Source organism: Molossus molossus, unplaced genomic scaffold (genome assembly GCF_014108415.1).
Source record: "Molossus molossus isolate mMolMol1 unplaced genomic scaffold, mMolMol1.p scaffold_m16_p_6, whole genome shotgun sequence".
NCBI classification, from domain to species: domain Eukaryota; kingdom Metazoa; phylum Chordata; class Mammalia; order Chiroptera; family Molossidae; genus Molossus; species Molossus molossus.
Genome location: NW_023425399.1, coordinates 50,014,608 through 50,031,795, shown reverse-complemented (window position 1 = coordinate 50,031,795; position 17,188 = coordinate 50,014,608). Strand labels below are relative to the sequence as shown.

Sequence of the window (17,188 nt, the reverse complement as noted above, 5' to 3'; positions counted from 1 at the left end):
AAGCTTTAGATAATCCATTCTACTCTATGTATGCACACACAATTGCAGCCTACTGTCTATTTACCATCACTTCTGCATTTTACCTGCTTCAATTCAAAACCAGAAGTAAAACACAAATCTCCAAATGACCTATCTCCCAGGTACATCTGGCATTTAAAACTGTTTCTAAGCCATTAGGTTGTGTTTTCCCAGAAGTTCCAGTCAGAAATATTTCTGCAGAAATCCATGGATGAATTCATGAATGGGCACTCTCAAGGCAACCAGACCCTTAGAACCTTGTAGAAACTACACACCAGCTTGTAGCAATTGAGGGCTGGGTCCTCTGTTTAGTTATTCGGAAAGCTGTCAGTGAAAAGTAACTTTTGCTCAGGTTGCTAAAATGGAAACAATTTCACCCTCTCTTTCATTCTCAGTAGAAGATTGTCCGTGCCAGGAAATGAATTAGCCAACTAGAAGAGGCTGCCTAACACTATAAAAAGACATCACATTCTCATCATCAGCCCCTGAAAAATACAGACACACAAACGAACACAAAAAAGTAAAAAGCCCACAGAAATGAAGTCAATGGGAGCTGTGTTATTTAAATGTTTTGCAAGTATCTGCCTCTTTAAATGAAAGTGAGAGTGGCAGAATGTTCTAGAAGATTTTTAAACATCTTGACATTTTTTCTCCAGCATAGTGAGTTCAAATTTCCAGGGTTTGGTTGCAACGATGAAGGTGCAAAGAAACATCTAAAAGAGACAAAAAGAATAATCAGCTTTAAGAAAAAATTGAAAAAAAAATTTTTTAAATTTATATTTTAAGGTGTGAGGATTTGGCTTCAGGAATGCTAAGAGGTAGTCTGAGCCAGCCAGGCCCCCATAAGTCTCAGAATTGTTGACATGAAATTTAATGGCAGAGGAACCAGCCTCACTCACCAAGTTGGGCTCCTGTCAACTCACTTCCCTGTGACCTGAAGCCATCATCTACATGGCTCTGTTTGCTACAGGATAGCCCAGGAACTGACTATTCTCAGAAACCCCTGCTTCCAGCTCTGGTTTTCATCTAGTCAGGCCAACTTCCCTGCAACCCACAGAGACCCCTGCTGCATGGAGGGCACAGTGTGGGTCCTTCCTAGGGGAGGAAACCCAAGAATACTACAGGGTCCTGCATGCCTTGTGGAGGGGATGGGGGTCAAAAACTGGCTGGAGACCACCAAGAAAGCTTTCAGTCTGGGAGCTGGGAAGAGACACATAGTGCTCTTCCCATGGCCTTCATAATGAGCAGGGTTTCAAGCTCACAATGTGGGATGAGTTGACTTGTGTCCCTCCTCTCTATCCTAAAAATGTGATTCAGTTAGAATAAAAACAAACTAAGGCACCTCCATTACAACAATGGAAATGTGAATGGCAGCATAAAGTAGAACCAAAGTTGCATAAAATACAAAGACTAAGGGAACAGTTTGAGGGAAAAAATAGGACCAAGCTACCAGCAACTCAGACAGTCCACTGAAGGACTAAGGCAAGATTGAAGGGTTGTCTAGGTCAGATGGGCATTCAGGATGGGTTAAGCTTTTGAGTGGCGTGGTGGGGAGGAGAGATAGTGGTCTTATCAGAAAGTTAACTAATTGTTTAACTTCTAGATCAGTCAAGGAAGACAGGAAATAGTCATAAAACAGAGGGATTAAAAACTCAATTATCAAGATCAATCATAGAGAACATTTTATCAATGTATATTAAAAACCTTTAAGAGGTGAAAAACATTAGATGAGTAATTCAACTTGTGGGGACTTTGCCTATAAGAAAATAACAATCAGACATGCATCCAAATAAAAATAAAAAGAAATATTCATTAAAACACTGTTCATGATAGCTGAAAAAAAAAAAAAACAAAAACATAGTTCTTAGAAATCGGCTAAATAATATGTGAAAATATTAAATCAAATAAAATAGTTTCACTATATAATATTTTCAAATAATTTTAGTTTTGAAAATCCTCAGAGTTTATTATTAAATGAAATTCCAAATTATGGAACAGTGTACAATATGATTCCCAACTATATAAAAATACAAATATAATGTAAAATATTAAAAAAAAACAAGGATGCCAAAATATATTGAGAGTGGTACACTTTACATAAGGATACTAATAGTTAGTTTTAAGCTATTCCAACTTTTAAAAATTTCTAAATTTTCTACATTAAATAAATCAGGTCAATAACTATTTAAAATAATTTTAAAATTTTGGATTTGAGAGATGGTGGCAGGAAGGACCGGAGGGAGGGTGAGTGTGTAAAAGAGTGAGGGAGTGAGTGAGAGAGTGTGAGTGGACTCCAAGGTCGATGACCAAACCCCTGCAGTGCAGAGACTCTGAGCAGAAAGTTTCTGTGCTGTGGACAGGAGAAACCAGCTACCACCATAAGCAGCCCTTCAGGCTACTTCTCCCTGCTCTGCGGGAGGACCCACCATTTTGTAAGATCCCACGTTTTCCCTGGGAGGAGGCAGTGGGAGCAGCTAGGGCCCGGCAACCTGAGCCTACCAGCACACCTGGCACCATCAGACATGTGGACACTGTGTACCAACACAGACCAGTGCACAATAGTGGAGCTTCCAAGGTGCCAGTTGTGGAAGCCACGGACAGCCCAGAGCCCAGCACCATCCCCCATATAACAGCCCAATCAGAGTCCAGATATACCCCCAGCAACAGAGGCTGGGGAGCAGAAATCCATCCCCAGGAAACAGAAGCACAGACCAGCAGAAGAGAGCCATTCCAAAAATCTACAGCAAAAGCTGAGTAGGATTTGAGCCCCACAGGGCAGCAGCACTCTCCAGCTGCCAGCAGAGGGACCTGGGGCTCCACAGAGGCCTGTGCAGCCCAGCAGGGACAGTAGCTCACAAGTGCAGTGGGAAGCCCAAGCCCTAGAGAGACTGGTACAATCCAGCTTCCTGCCTGCAAGAACCGCAAGGTGCAGGGCACCAGAGAGACCCGTGAGACCCAGCAAGGACTGCACAATCAAGTTATCCATGGGTCCTGTGGGATGCTGAAGCACCAGAGAGGCCTGTGCGACCCAGCAGGGACTGTGTCATTAAATAACCAATGGGACTGGCTGGGTGCGGAAGCACCAAAGAGGCCCACGCAACCCAGCAGGGTCTGTGCCATCCAGTTAGCCGCAGGAACTGCGGGGTGCTTCAGCAACAGAGAGTACTTTTTGACCCAGCAGGGACTGCATTATCTAGTTACCCATGGGACCTATGGAGTACAGAAGCACCAGAGAGGCCTGCATGACCCATCAGAGACTATACCATCCAGTTACTATCAGGACCTGCAGGATGCTGAAGCACCAGAGAGGCCTGTGCGACTCAGCAGCTCATAACATAGGCATAGAGCAGGGTCCCCAAAGAGACTGTGCATTACGGTTACCCGTGGGACCTGCAGGGTGCAGAGGCACTAGAAGAAAAGCCTGTGCTACCAAGCTGAGCACAAAAGAGGCTTAGAGGATGTGAAAAAAGAGGCGGAGAGAATAGAAGCTATGCAAAGGATCTCCCAGGACCAAACGGGAATTACTACTAAAATAAAGACAAATCCTCAGAAAAAATCAACTGAAAACACCAGGATAGGACCATATAACCAAGGACACTGGTAGGATTTGCAGAGGCATGAGAGGGTGGTGGGCTGGGAGCCCAAGGACAGCAGCATCCTTAGATGTGAGCAGCACCCTTGGAGAATAAAGACCAAGCCTGCTCCACAGCCCAGAGTGCCAGGACAGAGCAGTAAAATAGCCACTGCTACTCACCTGGAAGCTATTATAGAGGGAGGGAAGACTGGGCTGGAACTCTGTGGGGACATTCTGCATTTGGAAGGCACTCAGAGTTTTTGCTGAGTTGCGGCCACAAAGGACGGTGGCCAGTGTGCTCTTTCCCAAAGCTGTGTGTAAAAGCAGCAGCCACCCCCCTCAGAGATTCAGCCTTTCCCAGGTGAGGCAAAGAAATGCAAATTGAGGTTCATTAACAACTAGCATCTATCCCACCCTCTGGAAATCCTCTTAGGCAGAACACCAGGACTGCATTCCAAGGCACCGATTAACTGAGACTAATAGCCAACAGGAAAAACCTAGAAAATAACTGAACCTTTCCTGGGCTTCCAAATCTACCCAGGAAAGTAAAACTTGACAGTGGTGTTTAAAGTGGGCCCACCCAGACTCATCCAAACTCAGTAGAGGAAGCCAGAAACAGCAGAACACCAACACCCACAGAGAAAATTTAACAGGCTCCAAAACCCACAGAGATAGCCAAAATGGTGAAACAAGGAAACAAATCCCAAAGGAAAGAACAAGGGAACTCTATCAAAAATGAGATTAACGAAATACAGCTAAGCAAATTATCAGAGATAGAGTTCAGAGCCATGATCTTAAGGAAGCTCAACAGCATGAGTAAGGGAATCAGCACCATGAATAAAGATATAGAAACATTGAAAACCAACCAAGTGGAAATGAAGAACACATTGGAAGGACTAAACAGCAGAGTAGAGGAAGCTGAGGACCGGATAACTGAATTAGAAGACAGGGTAGAAAAAAAAAAAAACTACCAATCAGAAAACCAAAAGAAAAAAATGATTAAAAAACAGAAAGATAACTTAAGAGAACTGTGGGACAACTGGAAACATAATAACATTCGCATCATAGGAGTCCCCGAAGAGGAAGAAAATGGGCAAGGTTTAGGGAACATATTTGAAGAAATAATGACAGAAAACTTTCCTAACTTGGTGAAGGAAAAAGGCATTCAAGTTTAATAAGCACACAGAGCCCCAAGTAAGAAGAACCCAAACAGGCCCACACCTAGACACATAGTAATTAAAATGCCAAAAATTAAGAACAAAGAGAATCCTAAAGGCAACAAGACATCAGCTACAGGTTACCTACAAAGGAAACACCATAAGGCTCTCAGCTGACTTCTCAACAGAAACACAGAAGGATGTGGCATAAAGTAATCAAGGTCATGAAAAACAAGGATCTGAATTCAAGACTACTCTATCCCTCGAGGCTATCATTCAAAATAGGAGTTCAAATAAAGAGTGCCCCAGATAGAAAAGGGGTAAAGGAATATATTAATACCAAACACCACTGTAAGATATTCAAAAAGGACTGCTGAAATTAGTAGAAGAAATAGGAAGAAAAATAGAACCACACTAAAGAAAAATGACCATAAGTAAGTACATATCAATTATCACCTTAAATGTTAATGGTTTGAATTCTCCCATAAAAAGACACAGAGTAGCTGAGTGGATAAGACAGCATGACTCACATATATGTTGTTTGCAAGAGACCAACCTCAAAACAAAAGACTCACACAGGCTGAACATGAAGGGATGGTAAAATATCTTTCAAGCAAACAGAAAACAAAAAAAGCTGGAGTAGCAATACTCGTATCTGATAAAATAGATTTCAACATGAAGACCAGAACTAGGGACAAAATATGCCACTACATAATATTGAAATGATCTATCTAACAGGAAGATATAAACTTGATAAACATATATGCACCCAATATAGGTTCAACAACATATATTAAAAATCTGGAAGACTTCAAAGGAGAAATCGATAGCAATACAATCACAGCAGGGGACTTCAACACACCGCTGACATCACTGGATAGATCCTCTAGACAAAAAATTAACAAGGAAACACAAACTCAAAATGAAGTGCTAGATCAAATAGATTTCATAGAGATCTACAGAGAATTATACCACAAAACTGCACAGTTCACATTCTTCTCAAGTGCACATGAAACATTCTCAAATATAGACCACATGTTAGGGCACAAACTAAGTCTCTACAAATTCAAGAAGATTGAAATCATATCAAGCATCTTCTCAGATCACAATGGCATGCAACTAGAGATCAGTTGCAACAAGAACATGCAAAGACATTTAAAAACATGAAGGCTAAATAGCAAGTTATTGAACAATGAATGGGTTACCATGGAAATAAAGGAAGAAATTAAAAACCAAGGAAAATGAACACACAACAACACAAAATCTATGAGATGCAGTAAAAGCAGTTCTGAGAGGGAAGTTCATAGCCCTACAGGCCTACCTCAAGAAGGAAGAAAAAAATTCTAACAGTATATCTAACCTCACAACTTAACGAACTAGAAAGAAAACAAAAAGAAAATCCTAGAGAAAGTAAAAGGAAGGAAATAGTGAAGATCAGAGGAGAAATAAATGACATGAAGACAAAAAAACAAAAAACAAAAACAATTCAAAGAGTCAATGAAACAAAGAGCTGGTTGTTTGAAAAGGTAAACATGATTGATGGACCCTTAGGTAGACTCACCAAGAAACAAAGAGAGAGAACCCAAATACACAAAATCAGAAATGAAAGAGAATAAATAGTAACTGACACCACAGAAATACAAAGAATTGTTAACAAATAATATGAAGAATTATACGGCAACAAATTTGACAATTTAAGTGAAATGGATCAATTTCTAGAAACACAAAGTCTCCCAAAACTGAACTGGAAAGAGATAGAAAACTTGAACAGACCAATAACAACAGAAGAACTCCAAGATGTAATCAAGAATCTCCCAGCTAACAAAAGCACAGGCCCAGATGGCTTCAAGGAAGAATACTACTGAACATTCAAAGAAGAACTAATAACCATTCTCCTCAAACTATTTCAAAAAATTCAAGAAGAAGGAAGACTTCCAAACACGTTTTATGAGGCCAGCATAATTCTAATTGCAAACCGGAAAAAGGCACTACAAAGAAAGAAAACAATGTATCAAATTCAGCAATACATCAAAAAAATTATTCACCATTACCAAGTGGGAATCATACCAGGGATGCAAAGCTAGTACAATATTTGCAAATCAATAAATGTGATAACCACATACACAAAATGAAGAGTAAAAATCATATGATCATATCAATAGATGCTGAAAAAGCATTCAACAAAATCCAGCACCCATTTCTGATAAAAACGCTCAGCAATCTGGGAATAGAGGAATCATATCTCAACATAATAAAAGTCATATATAAAAGACCTACAGCCAACATCATACTCATGGGAAAAAAATTAAAAGCATTTCCCTTAAGAACAGGAACAAGGCAAGGATGTCCACTTTCGCCACTCTTATTTAACATAGTATTGGAAGTCTTAGCCACAGCAATCGACAGGAGAAAAAAATAAATGGGATCCAAATTGGAAAGGAGAAAGTGGAACTGTCATTATTTGCAGATGACATGATACTATACATAGAAAATCCCAAAGACACCATCAAAAATTTACTAGACTTAATAAATGAATTTGGCAAAGTAGCAGGATACAAATTAACAAGAAATTGATGGCATTCATATACACAAATGATGAACTCACAGAAATGAAAAGTAAAAAATCATTCCCATTTATCATTGCAGCAAAAAATTAAGATACTTAGGAATAAACTTAACCAAAAAAATGAAGGACCTATTTGCAGAAAAGTACAAGTCATTGGAAAAAAAAAAATAGAGGAAGATATAAAAAAGTGGAAGCACATACCTTGTTCATGGATTCAAAGAATCAACATCATTAAAATGTCCATACTACTCAAAGAAATCTATAAATTCAATGCAATCCCCATCAAAATATCAATGACATACTTCACAGAAGTAGAACAAATACTTCAAAAGTTCATATGGAACCAAAAAAAAAAAGACCTCAAATTGCCACAGCAATCTTGAAAAGAAGAACAAAGTTGAAGGGACCACATTACCAGATTTTAGGTTATTCTACAAAGCCTCTGTAATCAAAACAGCCTGGTACTGGCACAAGAAGAGACATATAGACCAGTGGAACAGAAAAGAGAACCTAGAAATGGACCCAAGGCAATATGCTCAATTAATATTTGACAAAGGTGGCAAGAACATACAGTGGAGTAAAGACAGCCTCTTTTATAAATGGTGTTGGGAAAATTGGACAGCTACATGAAGAAAAATGGAACTAGACCATCAACTTGCACCCTACATAAGAATAAACTCAAAATGGATAAAAGACTTAAATATGACTCATGAATCCATAAAAATCCTAGAAGAAACTGTAGGCAACAAAATTTCAGACATCATATGCAGCAGAATTTTCACTGATAAATCATAACCTTAGGCAACAGAAACAAAGGAGAAAATGAACACATGGCACTACATCAAACTCAAAAGCTTCTGCACAGCAAAAGATACAATCATCAAAATGGAAAGGCAACCCACTGTATGGAAGAGCCTCATTGCAAATGATATATCAAATAAGAGGTTAATTTTCAATATATATAGAGTGTTCATACAGCTCCACAAAAGGAAGACAAAGAACCCAATTAAAAAATGGGCAGAGGAACTAAAAGACACCTGTCCCAATAGGACATACAAGTAGCTAAGAGACATATGAAGAAATGCTCAACATCACTAATGATCAGAGAGATACAAATTAAAACAACAATGAGGTATCACCTCATACCTCTCAGAATGCCTGCCATCAACAGATCATCAAACAACAAGTGTTGGTGAGGGTGTGGAGAAAAGGGGACTCTAATACACTGCTGGTGGGAATGCAGACTGGTGCAGCCACTATGGAAAACAATATGGTGTTACCTGAGACAATTAAAAATTGAACTTCCATTTGACCCAGTGATCCCACTTCTAGGAGTATACCCTAAGAAGCCTGAAACACCAATCAGAAAAATATATGTACCCCCATTTTCATAACAGCATTATTTACAATATCTAAGATCTAGAAACAGCCCAAATGTCCATCAGTAGATGAATGGATAAAAAAAAGCAGTGGTACATATACACCATGGAGTACTATGCAGCTCTAAGAAAGAAAGATCTCTTATCCTTTGAGACAACATGGAGGGACATGGAAAGTATTATCCTAAGCAAAACAAGCCAAGCAGAGAAAGACAAATATCACATGATCTTACTTATTTGTGGAATATAATAAACATAACAGTCTGAGGAATGGAGTAGTCCCAGGGATTTACAAGTGAGGTACAGACTGATAATCCCCAGAAGAGGGGTTGGGCGGGGGGAGAGATTAACCACAGAACTGATATGGATGTATATATGTACAATGGACATGGACAACAAAGGTGGAGACAGGGTGGGGAGGGAGAGGAGAGGGGAATCAGTGGGGGGAAAAGGAGAAACATTTGTAACGAAAATAAATAAATAAGAAATATAAATAAAAAGTATAATATAAAAATTTTAAATTTATTTTTAAGGTGCCTACAAGTTTACTTTTTCTGCCTTCTTAAATCCCAATAAATAAAGAAAACACAATCATTCAAATCTCTAGGATCAAATAGGAATGAACCCCATGCAAAAAAAAGAGACAGAGGAATCTCTCATAAGTGAATCTGAGCAAGGTGATGGAAGTCTACTGATAATAATTACTTGATATACAGAATGAGCAAATAAGAGAACTCCAAGAGAGTGAACTGCCTCCAAACCCCACAGACCTTAAAGTCATCCTTGATTTTTCTCCCCGCACACTCTGTGGCCAATCTTTCAGCAAATTCTGACCAACCTTTTCATAGACATCCAGGACTGAATACCTTCACCATCCTAACTAACATATTCTCTCACCTGATCTATTCCAATAGACTCACAATAGACTCATACTAATCTTGTTGTCTCCACTCTTGCCTCTAGGATGGATTTGCTCCATCTGTCCCTCCAGGTCTACACTCCTTGTCTCTACACATCACAGCATATCTTGAAAAACAAACAACCCCTATGGTCTGTGGCAAATGGGCACCTTTGCCCCCTGGCCTCTATAGACCATGTTAATGAGCATCTTCTGGTTTCCAGTTGGGTTTGGGAAAGGAAGATAGAGACAGGAATGTGGTAGGCATGAGGATAATGAGCTCAGGGGTTTAGAAAAGGTGTATTTCTCCACTTTAGGTCATGGCACCCAACAGTTTTCTCCCAACCTTTGATTTCTTAGGAGAAAAGGATATTTTGAAGCCAATTCGAGAAGTGAAATCCTAGAAGATTAGCAATATAATATTAAAGCATCTCAAACTTACTAAAAATCAAGGAAATTCAAAGTGACATTTTGAGATAACATTTCACATACATCACCAGACTGGAAAAATTTAAGACCATAACACCAAGTGTTGGCAAAGCCGAGGTGAAATAATTAATTGCACATGCCACTGATGGAAGATATACTAGTTCAACCACTGTGGAGAGTAAAATTGAAGTCATGTATCATGTGTGGCCTGCTGAACAAAAGTTTAAGTTTTATATGATCCACAATATGGCTGTCCCACTCCCAATGTCATCACTGGTGAGAGTTAACATGCACCACTACCTTCACGGCATCATTGTTGTGAAGAGTGAAAAATTTTAAACAATCAAAAATCAAAGAAAGACAAATACCATATAATTTCACTTCTATGAGAAATCTAATGAACAAAATAAACTAATAAAATAGAAACAGACTTGTAGGGACTGAGAACAGAATGATAGCTTTCAGAGGGGAGAGGGGTTAGGGTGCTAGATGAGAAAGTTGAAAGGATTTAAAAACAGACACAAATAGCAGTATGGTGATTGCCAGAGGGAAAGGGGAATAAGAAAAGGTGGAAGAGGGCAAAGTGGGGATAAATAGTGTTGGTGGAAAGAGACTTGACTTTGGGTAGTGAGCATATGATGCAGTATGCAGATGATATGTTATAGAGCTGTATGCTTGAAATTGGTATGGTTTTATTAATCAGTGTCACCCCAATAAATTCAATAAAAAAAGATCAAGAGAGAAAAACATAAGATAAAACAACCAAAAGTTTTCAAAACAAGTAAATGGTTAACTACAATATAATATACTCATACAAGTGCCCAATATACAACAAATAAAAATAATTTTTAGTCAATTTCTCTGTATATCAACAGTCCCAAAAAAATCATTTGGCATAAATAAGTAGTAACAGATCATACCAACATGAATAAAATGAGAATGTTTCAAATGTACGTAAAATTTGAAAAACACATAAAACTCTATGTAGATAAAAGAATGTTTTAATGGGTAGGAACACCACTTACCAATTTTAGGACAATGGTTATCTTTAAGAGGGGAGCAGGATGGATGTGTGACATTGTACTTGTTAAAATATTTAAATTAATGTAATAAAATTAATGTAATAAAATTAATGTAATAAAATGATAACAGCTATAAAATCTGTATGGCAGGCACATGGGTATTTGATATATCATTCTTAGTATCTACCAGAATATTTGAAATGTTACTTAATTGAAAATAATTTCTAAAAATTTAAAGCAAGTGTGCATTCTCTGGATGTAGCCATCTACTTGCATTATGAAGTCCTGCTGCGGTGCCTGCTATTCATTAGACTATGTAAATATTTTTTATTTGATCATGTCTGGGCAACTTTTGGCAATCACCAATATGATTTATGCTTACCCATGCCTTGTGCCAGTTTTAAGTATATATTGAAAAGGTAACATATACATAAAACTCGAAAGAAAGAAAGAAAGAAAGAAAGAAAGAAAGAAAGAAAGAAAGAAAGAAAGAAAGAAAGAAAGAGAGAGAGAGAGAGAGTGAAGGGAGGGAGGGAGGGAGGGAAGAAGGAAGGAAGGAGGGTAGGGAGGGAGGAAAGAAGGGAGGGAGGAAGAAAAAAAGAATACAGAAAGAAAGTCTCCATTTATAAAAGGGAAAAATTGAAAATCAACTTCTGTAAAAATATTGCCAAGACAAACTTGAAAAGGTGAAAAGGGAAGTTACATCAAAATATGCATAGTGGCCCTGGTCGGTTTTGCTCAGTGGTTAGAGCGTTGGACTGCGGTCCAGAGAGATCTGGGTTTAGTTCCCACTAAGGGCGGTTGCAGCTTGTCCCTGGCCCTGGTTGGTCTTGCGGGTGGCAGCCACTCGATGTGTCTCTTTCACGTCGATGTTTTTTTCTCTCTCTCTCCCTCCCACTCTATCTGAACAAATAATGGAAAAATATATTCTCAGGTGAGGATAAAAATATACATATAAACACACACACACACACACACATATATATATGTATGCATAGTGTATCATCAGTTGTTTTAAAAAAGGTTAAGAAAGATTATGTTTATATAAATTAATAGTGAGATTATTTTCTAGATATCCACACAAATGATCCTGGGGTTACTCCTAGGGAAGAAATGGAGTTAGAAGGTCCTCAAGGTACCCAGAGGAGTATGCCATCACCTTTATCACTTATATTTTTATTTTACATATTTTTAGAAAATATTTAAGTATACTTAAAAAAATTACATTTAAGTCCAAAATGTCTTTGTTAAGCCCATATGATGAAGGTAAGAAATTTTTTTACTGAGGCTGAAAAATGAACTGGCCCATTTGTGACAGTGCCCATCTGAGCATGAGGCCTGGCAACACCCAGACCTAGGTAGGATTGTTTCTCATTGATGACATGGAGAAGAAGAAGACTGAACATATAAGACTATAAATGGCATGTGAGGCAATTGGGCTAAGAGTATTGGAACAGTCCCAAAATGTTCAGGCCTTCTGTACAGCAGCTGAACTATTAGAACCAGCCAAGCAAAGTTCCTTATAGCATCATTGGCTACAAAGCAGTCACAAGCCTGTGAAGTTGCTCAGGCCATGCTTTATACTGGGTAAGCACCCTCCAGCAGATGATCCACCAAGAAAGTTGCCATCAATTTCTTTCCTATTAGTATATGCATAATGTTCTGCCCATGGAAAGGGGAGTCTCTTCTTGTATCTGGGTTGACATTGTGACTTAATTTGACTAGAAGAATGTGGTGAAAGGGACATTCTGGGACTTCCAAGCCAAGACCTAAGTAGGACTGGTGGCAGGTTCTGCTTCCTCCTCCTAGAAGTATAGCTCCCTTGAAACCATTATGTTGTAAGGAAGCCCTAATGTAGGATGATCAATTCATGCCAATTTTGCAGGTTTTCACTGTTTTTAGCACTGAAAGTCCCACATCTCAGGAAACCTTTTAGTTCTGGACAAACCAGGATAACAGGTTATCCTGCAAGTTTGCCCTATGGAGAGTCCTGAACAGAATAAGAAAGATGGCAGCCAGCCCTCAACTGTTTCAGCCGTCCTGACTGAGACTTTAGACATGTAGGTAGAGCAGACATCTGGAACATTCTTACCCCCAGCACACAACACAGGGAACAGAACTCAGCCCAGATTGCAGAAAAATGAGAAATAATGAGTTGATGTTGCTTTAAGTCACTAAGAATGTGTGTGTGTGTGTGTGTGTGTGTGTGTGTGCGCGCGCGCTTGCGCACAAGCACATGCCAAGCATTGGTAGGGGTTGAAAGAAGGTGGTGTCAGAAAAACAATAAAAACAGTGCTCTTTGTCTAGAACTTGGCCATCAATTATGAATATGACTAGAATATAATTTTAAAAGGAAACTTGAAAATTAAAGCACAATTGCTTTTTTCAGTTTTATCTGTCTAGAATACAAACCTAATGATAGAAATTACTTCTCCCTGTCTCAGCCACATACCTTTTTCATTTTGGAATCCTGTTGTAATAAGCAGTTTTCATTTTCTCCTAAAATTTTCTTGCACATTGTTCGGGCAATTTTGACTTTAAGAAAGTAGTCCAAACTATCTGTGACCTGTCAATAAATAATTTAAAATTTGGATATCATAAAATAATGCATAGTTTGCATAATGCAGAAATAGTCCTCTCTGATAAATAAACATGTCTACTTAGAGTCAGTGACTGTGTCTCCTATAGTTTTCTTCCCAGTTTTGGAGCACATGTGGGAGAGGTTTCTTGCTTTGATCTCTGTCTCTCTCTCTCTCTCTGTCTCTCTGTCTCTCTGTCTCTCTCTCTCTCTCTCATTGAAGTATTTAATTTTAAAGTAACAGCAACTGTCTCAAGATAAAGCAAGAAAACTATTTTCCATAGAATTCTATTGGATTTAAGGAAGAAAAGAACAAAGCTTTTAGCATCTTTATGCCTAATCAATAGAAAAGGCATCTCAGAAGTGAACTATACTTAGAGTGTATTGCTTCTCTCTAAAGCCTTCCATGCTTTGGCAATTTTAACAATACATACCTTATTCCATGTGATATACCCTCCAAAACTCCTGACTTCCAGGGTATCTTCCTCATCTGTGCAGAGCTCACATTGCCCTCTACTCACAAGTGCCTCATGGGGACATGGAGCCACGCAATGGTAAATATAGACTTTTATTATTAAAAAATGAACAAGACAAAAAGTTTTACAGGATGTAGAGGGGAGAACATATGAAAGAGAATGGCCAAGTTAAACACAATAACCGACCCCAGAATAATAAAAGATAATTCAGAAAATATAGTTAGCATTTTAGAAATTCTAGATAAAGTACCTGGGCATGGAACCAAATGGGTGTGGTAGTCAAGTGTGATTTTATGACTATCTTTAAGTTTTCAGTATGAATCACTGAATTAACCTCCTTCCCTGACCACATTAGAAAATGAGAAACTAGGCAGGCAGTAAGTGTATAGAATATGTTTGGAAGGACAGAGCAAACTGCTTCTGATGGTGCCCTTGAGAATTGAAAATGCAAGAAATGGAGTGTTCACTTTCATTTTTTAACTCAACAACTTTCAAACATATGTACTAGAATCTTCTTATAACTGGATATCAAGTTTCTCAACCTTAACACCACTGACATCTGAGACTGGATCACTCTCTGGGGGAGGAGTTTCCGTGTACTGTGGGGTATTTAGCAGCAGCATCCCTAGCCTCTACCCACTGGAGGTGAAAAATTGGCCCTTTAATTATGATGACCAAAAATGTCTCCATATATTGCCAAATGCCCCTGTCAAACAAAACCCATAACCAGCTGAGAACCACTGCTTTATATTTGAGGGATATTTTCAAGTCATGAAAACAGACTGATTTAAATCATACTCAATGGACACCAACTGATCACTATCCCTGTCTTGACCCCCTTCTACATTACCACAGCACAATCATCTTTCTCAGGAAATACTACATTGTTCAATGCTCACTTCTATGGTATAATCCATATTCACATTTCTCCAACTGCCCTAATAACATTCTTTATAATGTTTTTAATCCAAGAGATAATACAAGGCCACATATTACATTTACTGTCATGTTTCTTAAGTCTCTTTTAATTGAGAACAAGTTCTCTGCTTTTTTCCCTATCTTTCATGACATTGATTTTTTTCTTAAAGATTTTTAAAAATATTTTATTAACTTTTAGAGAGAGAGGAAGGGAAAGGGAGAAAGAAAAACATTGATGAAAGAGAGGAACATTGATCAGCTGCCTCTCGCACATTCCCCACTGGAGATTGATCTGTAACTGGGCATGTGATCTGACCAGGAATCAAACTGGCGTATACACACACACACACACACACACACACCCTGGGTGCATGGGACAACACCCAACAAACTGAGCCACACCGACCAGGGCGACATTGATAGTTTTCAATGGTCTTGTAGGATGTCCCATAATATGGATTTGTTGAATTGTTCCTCATGACTACATTCAGGCTACGCTTTTTGTGCAAGGATAACATAAACACGTCATGTTGTGTCCTTGTGTCCTTTTAGTGATATTACATCAAGGGCACATGATGTCAATTTCTTCCAATGTTGGTGCATTTGTTGAGTGAGGTATTTACCAGAAAGGGTATCTTTTCTCCATTGTAATTAACCAATCCCTGAAGAAATTTGTTCTCCAGCTCTCTTTCACTCAATGGTTTTAGAACTTATTGATAATCTTTGCCTGAATTAGTTATTACCATGGTGGTTGCAAAAGGTGATTTTCTAGTTACATATTCTTTTACATCTATAAGTAGGCATTCTTCTGTAAAGAAAATCCTTCCTGCCCTGGCCAGTTTGGCTCAGCGGTTAGAGCGTCAGCCCACAGACCAAAGAGTCCCGGGTTCAATTCCAGCCAAGGGCACGTACTTTGGTTGCAGTTCGTCCCCAGTCCTGGTTGGGGTCGTGTGGGTGGCAACCAGTCAATGTGTCTTTCTCACATCGAGAAAATCCTTCCTTTCTCTGCCTTAGTTCTCTTTATCAGTGAAAGCTGGACTTGCAGTTTCTTTATTTGTTCAGTGTATAACTTATCCTTATCATCAGTCATTTTGTTGATATTAGTGCAAATTTTCTCAAATTTAATCTCTTTTTAATGTTTTATGATGTGACTATAATCAATTTTAAGTTATCTTAATGACTATTTTCTATTTCATCTCAGAATAATAAAGGTTAAATTACAATTAATTTTCTTCTAAAAACTCCTAAAATAAAATTAATATATTTGTCTAAAAGCATATCTGAGCTATATTCCATTTCCTGGCCTCAGTAGCCATTCATGAATAATGGTCCCACCACAATCACAGACATGCAGACAACTGAGTCACAAATGCCCACCAACCTGCTCCTGTGACTTCAGAACCTTCACCACCTTGAAGAGGTACTTGTCTTTGCTGGCCTTGTTATACTCTTTCATAGCAAACCACAGTGCCTGCTGCACATAGACGTAGCTTTCTGGGATGTCCTGGAATTTCTTCACCACCTTAGGTGAGCTCCAGGCATGCACACCTCTGGATGCAAGGACCATACTGGCCACCAGAACTAGTAGGCTTAGGTAGAGTCTGGCCATGGCACCTCAGTCAAGGGAACACAGTCTGAGTTCCCTCTGTCCTTCCAGATCTGGGGTGTGGGACAGACTGGGCTAGCCCTGATGTCTCTTCTCCCCAGCTCCTCTTAACACTACTGTGGATAAAAAGGAAAAAAATCTCTGTAAACTTTGTCTTTTGTGGGTTTTCTCTCTCCTCCAAAGAGTAGCCATGTGAGAAATCTGCAGTCAAAATTCAGTCTATTTTCACACCTTAGCTCTTTTCTTTCTGGAGGAATGCATACCTCTATATTCATACCTGGAAGCGCGTGTGTGTGCGCGCACGCACACACACACACATACACACCTTTCTTCCCTGCCAGATGATCCTTGTTGCCTTCTCTGCAAGATTCCTGTGTATCCAGTAAAGGTGACTAACTGAATCAAGTCTGTGTGCACAAATGGGCATGAAGACCTGTGGCAGATGCACTGCCACAGGGAGAAGACATGTCTCAAACGTCTCTTCTTTCCTTTCCAGGAGTACATATGAAAGTCTTTGTACAGGCCTCAAAATTATGCCCTGCATCTCCCCTCTTTCTAGTCTGATTC

The 17,188-nt window shown here is 39.0% G+C and overlaps 1 protein-coding gene across 1 annotated transcript; it reads right to left on the bottom strand.

Annotated features, from left to right (window-relative positions):
• Window positions 1–647: 647 nt before the first annotated feature.
• Window positions 648–16,624, bottom strand: LOC118618151 (cystatin-13-like). Its single transcript, XM_036244121.1, has 3 exons — window positions 16,397–16,624; window positions 13,496–13,609; window positions 648–731 (listed from the first exon to the last, which is right to left on the bottom strand). The coding sequence occupies exons 1-3, from the start codon at window positions 16,622–16,624 to the stop codon at window positions 648–650; spliced, it is 426 nt and encodes a 141-aa protein (XP_036100014.1).
• Window positions 16,625–17,188: the final 564 nt, after the last annotated feature.

Excerpts from the sequence above, each read along its gene's own strand:
- LOC118618151 (XM_036244121.1), bottom strand. The coding sequence starts at position 16,624 with ATGGCCAGACTCTACCTAAGCCTACTAGTTCTGGTGGCCAGTATGGTC. Across the intron at positions 13,610-16,396 it reads TTCTGAAGTCACAGGAGCAG|GTCACAGATAGTTTGGACTA; the intron begins GTTGGTGGGCAT and ends ATTTATTGACAG. Across the intron at positions 732-13,495 it reads AGGATTCCAAAATGAAAAAG|ATGTTTCTTTGCACCTTCAT; the intron begins GTATGTGGCTGA and ends TGTCTCTTTTAG.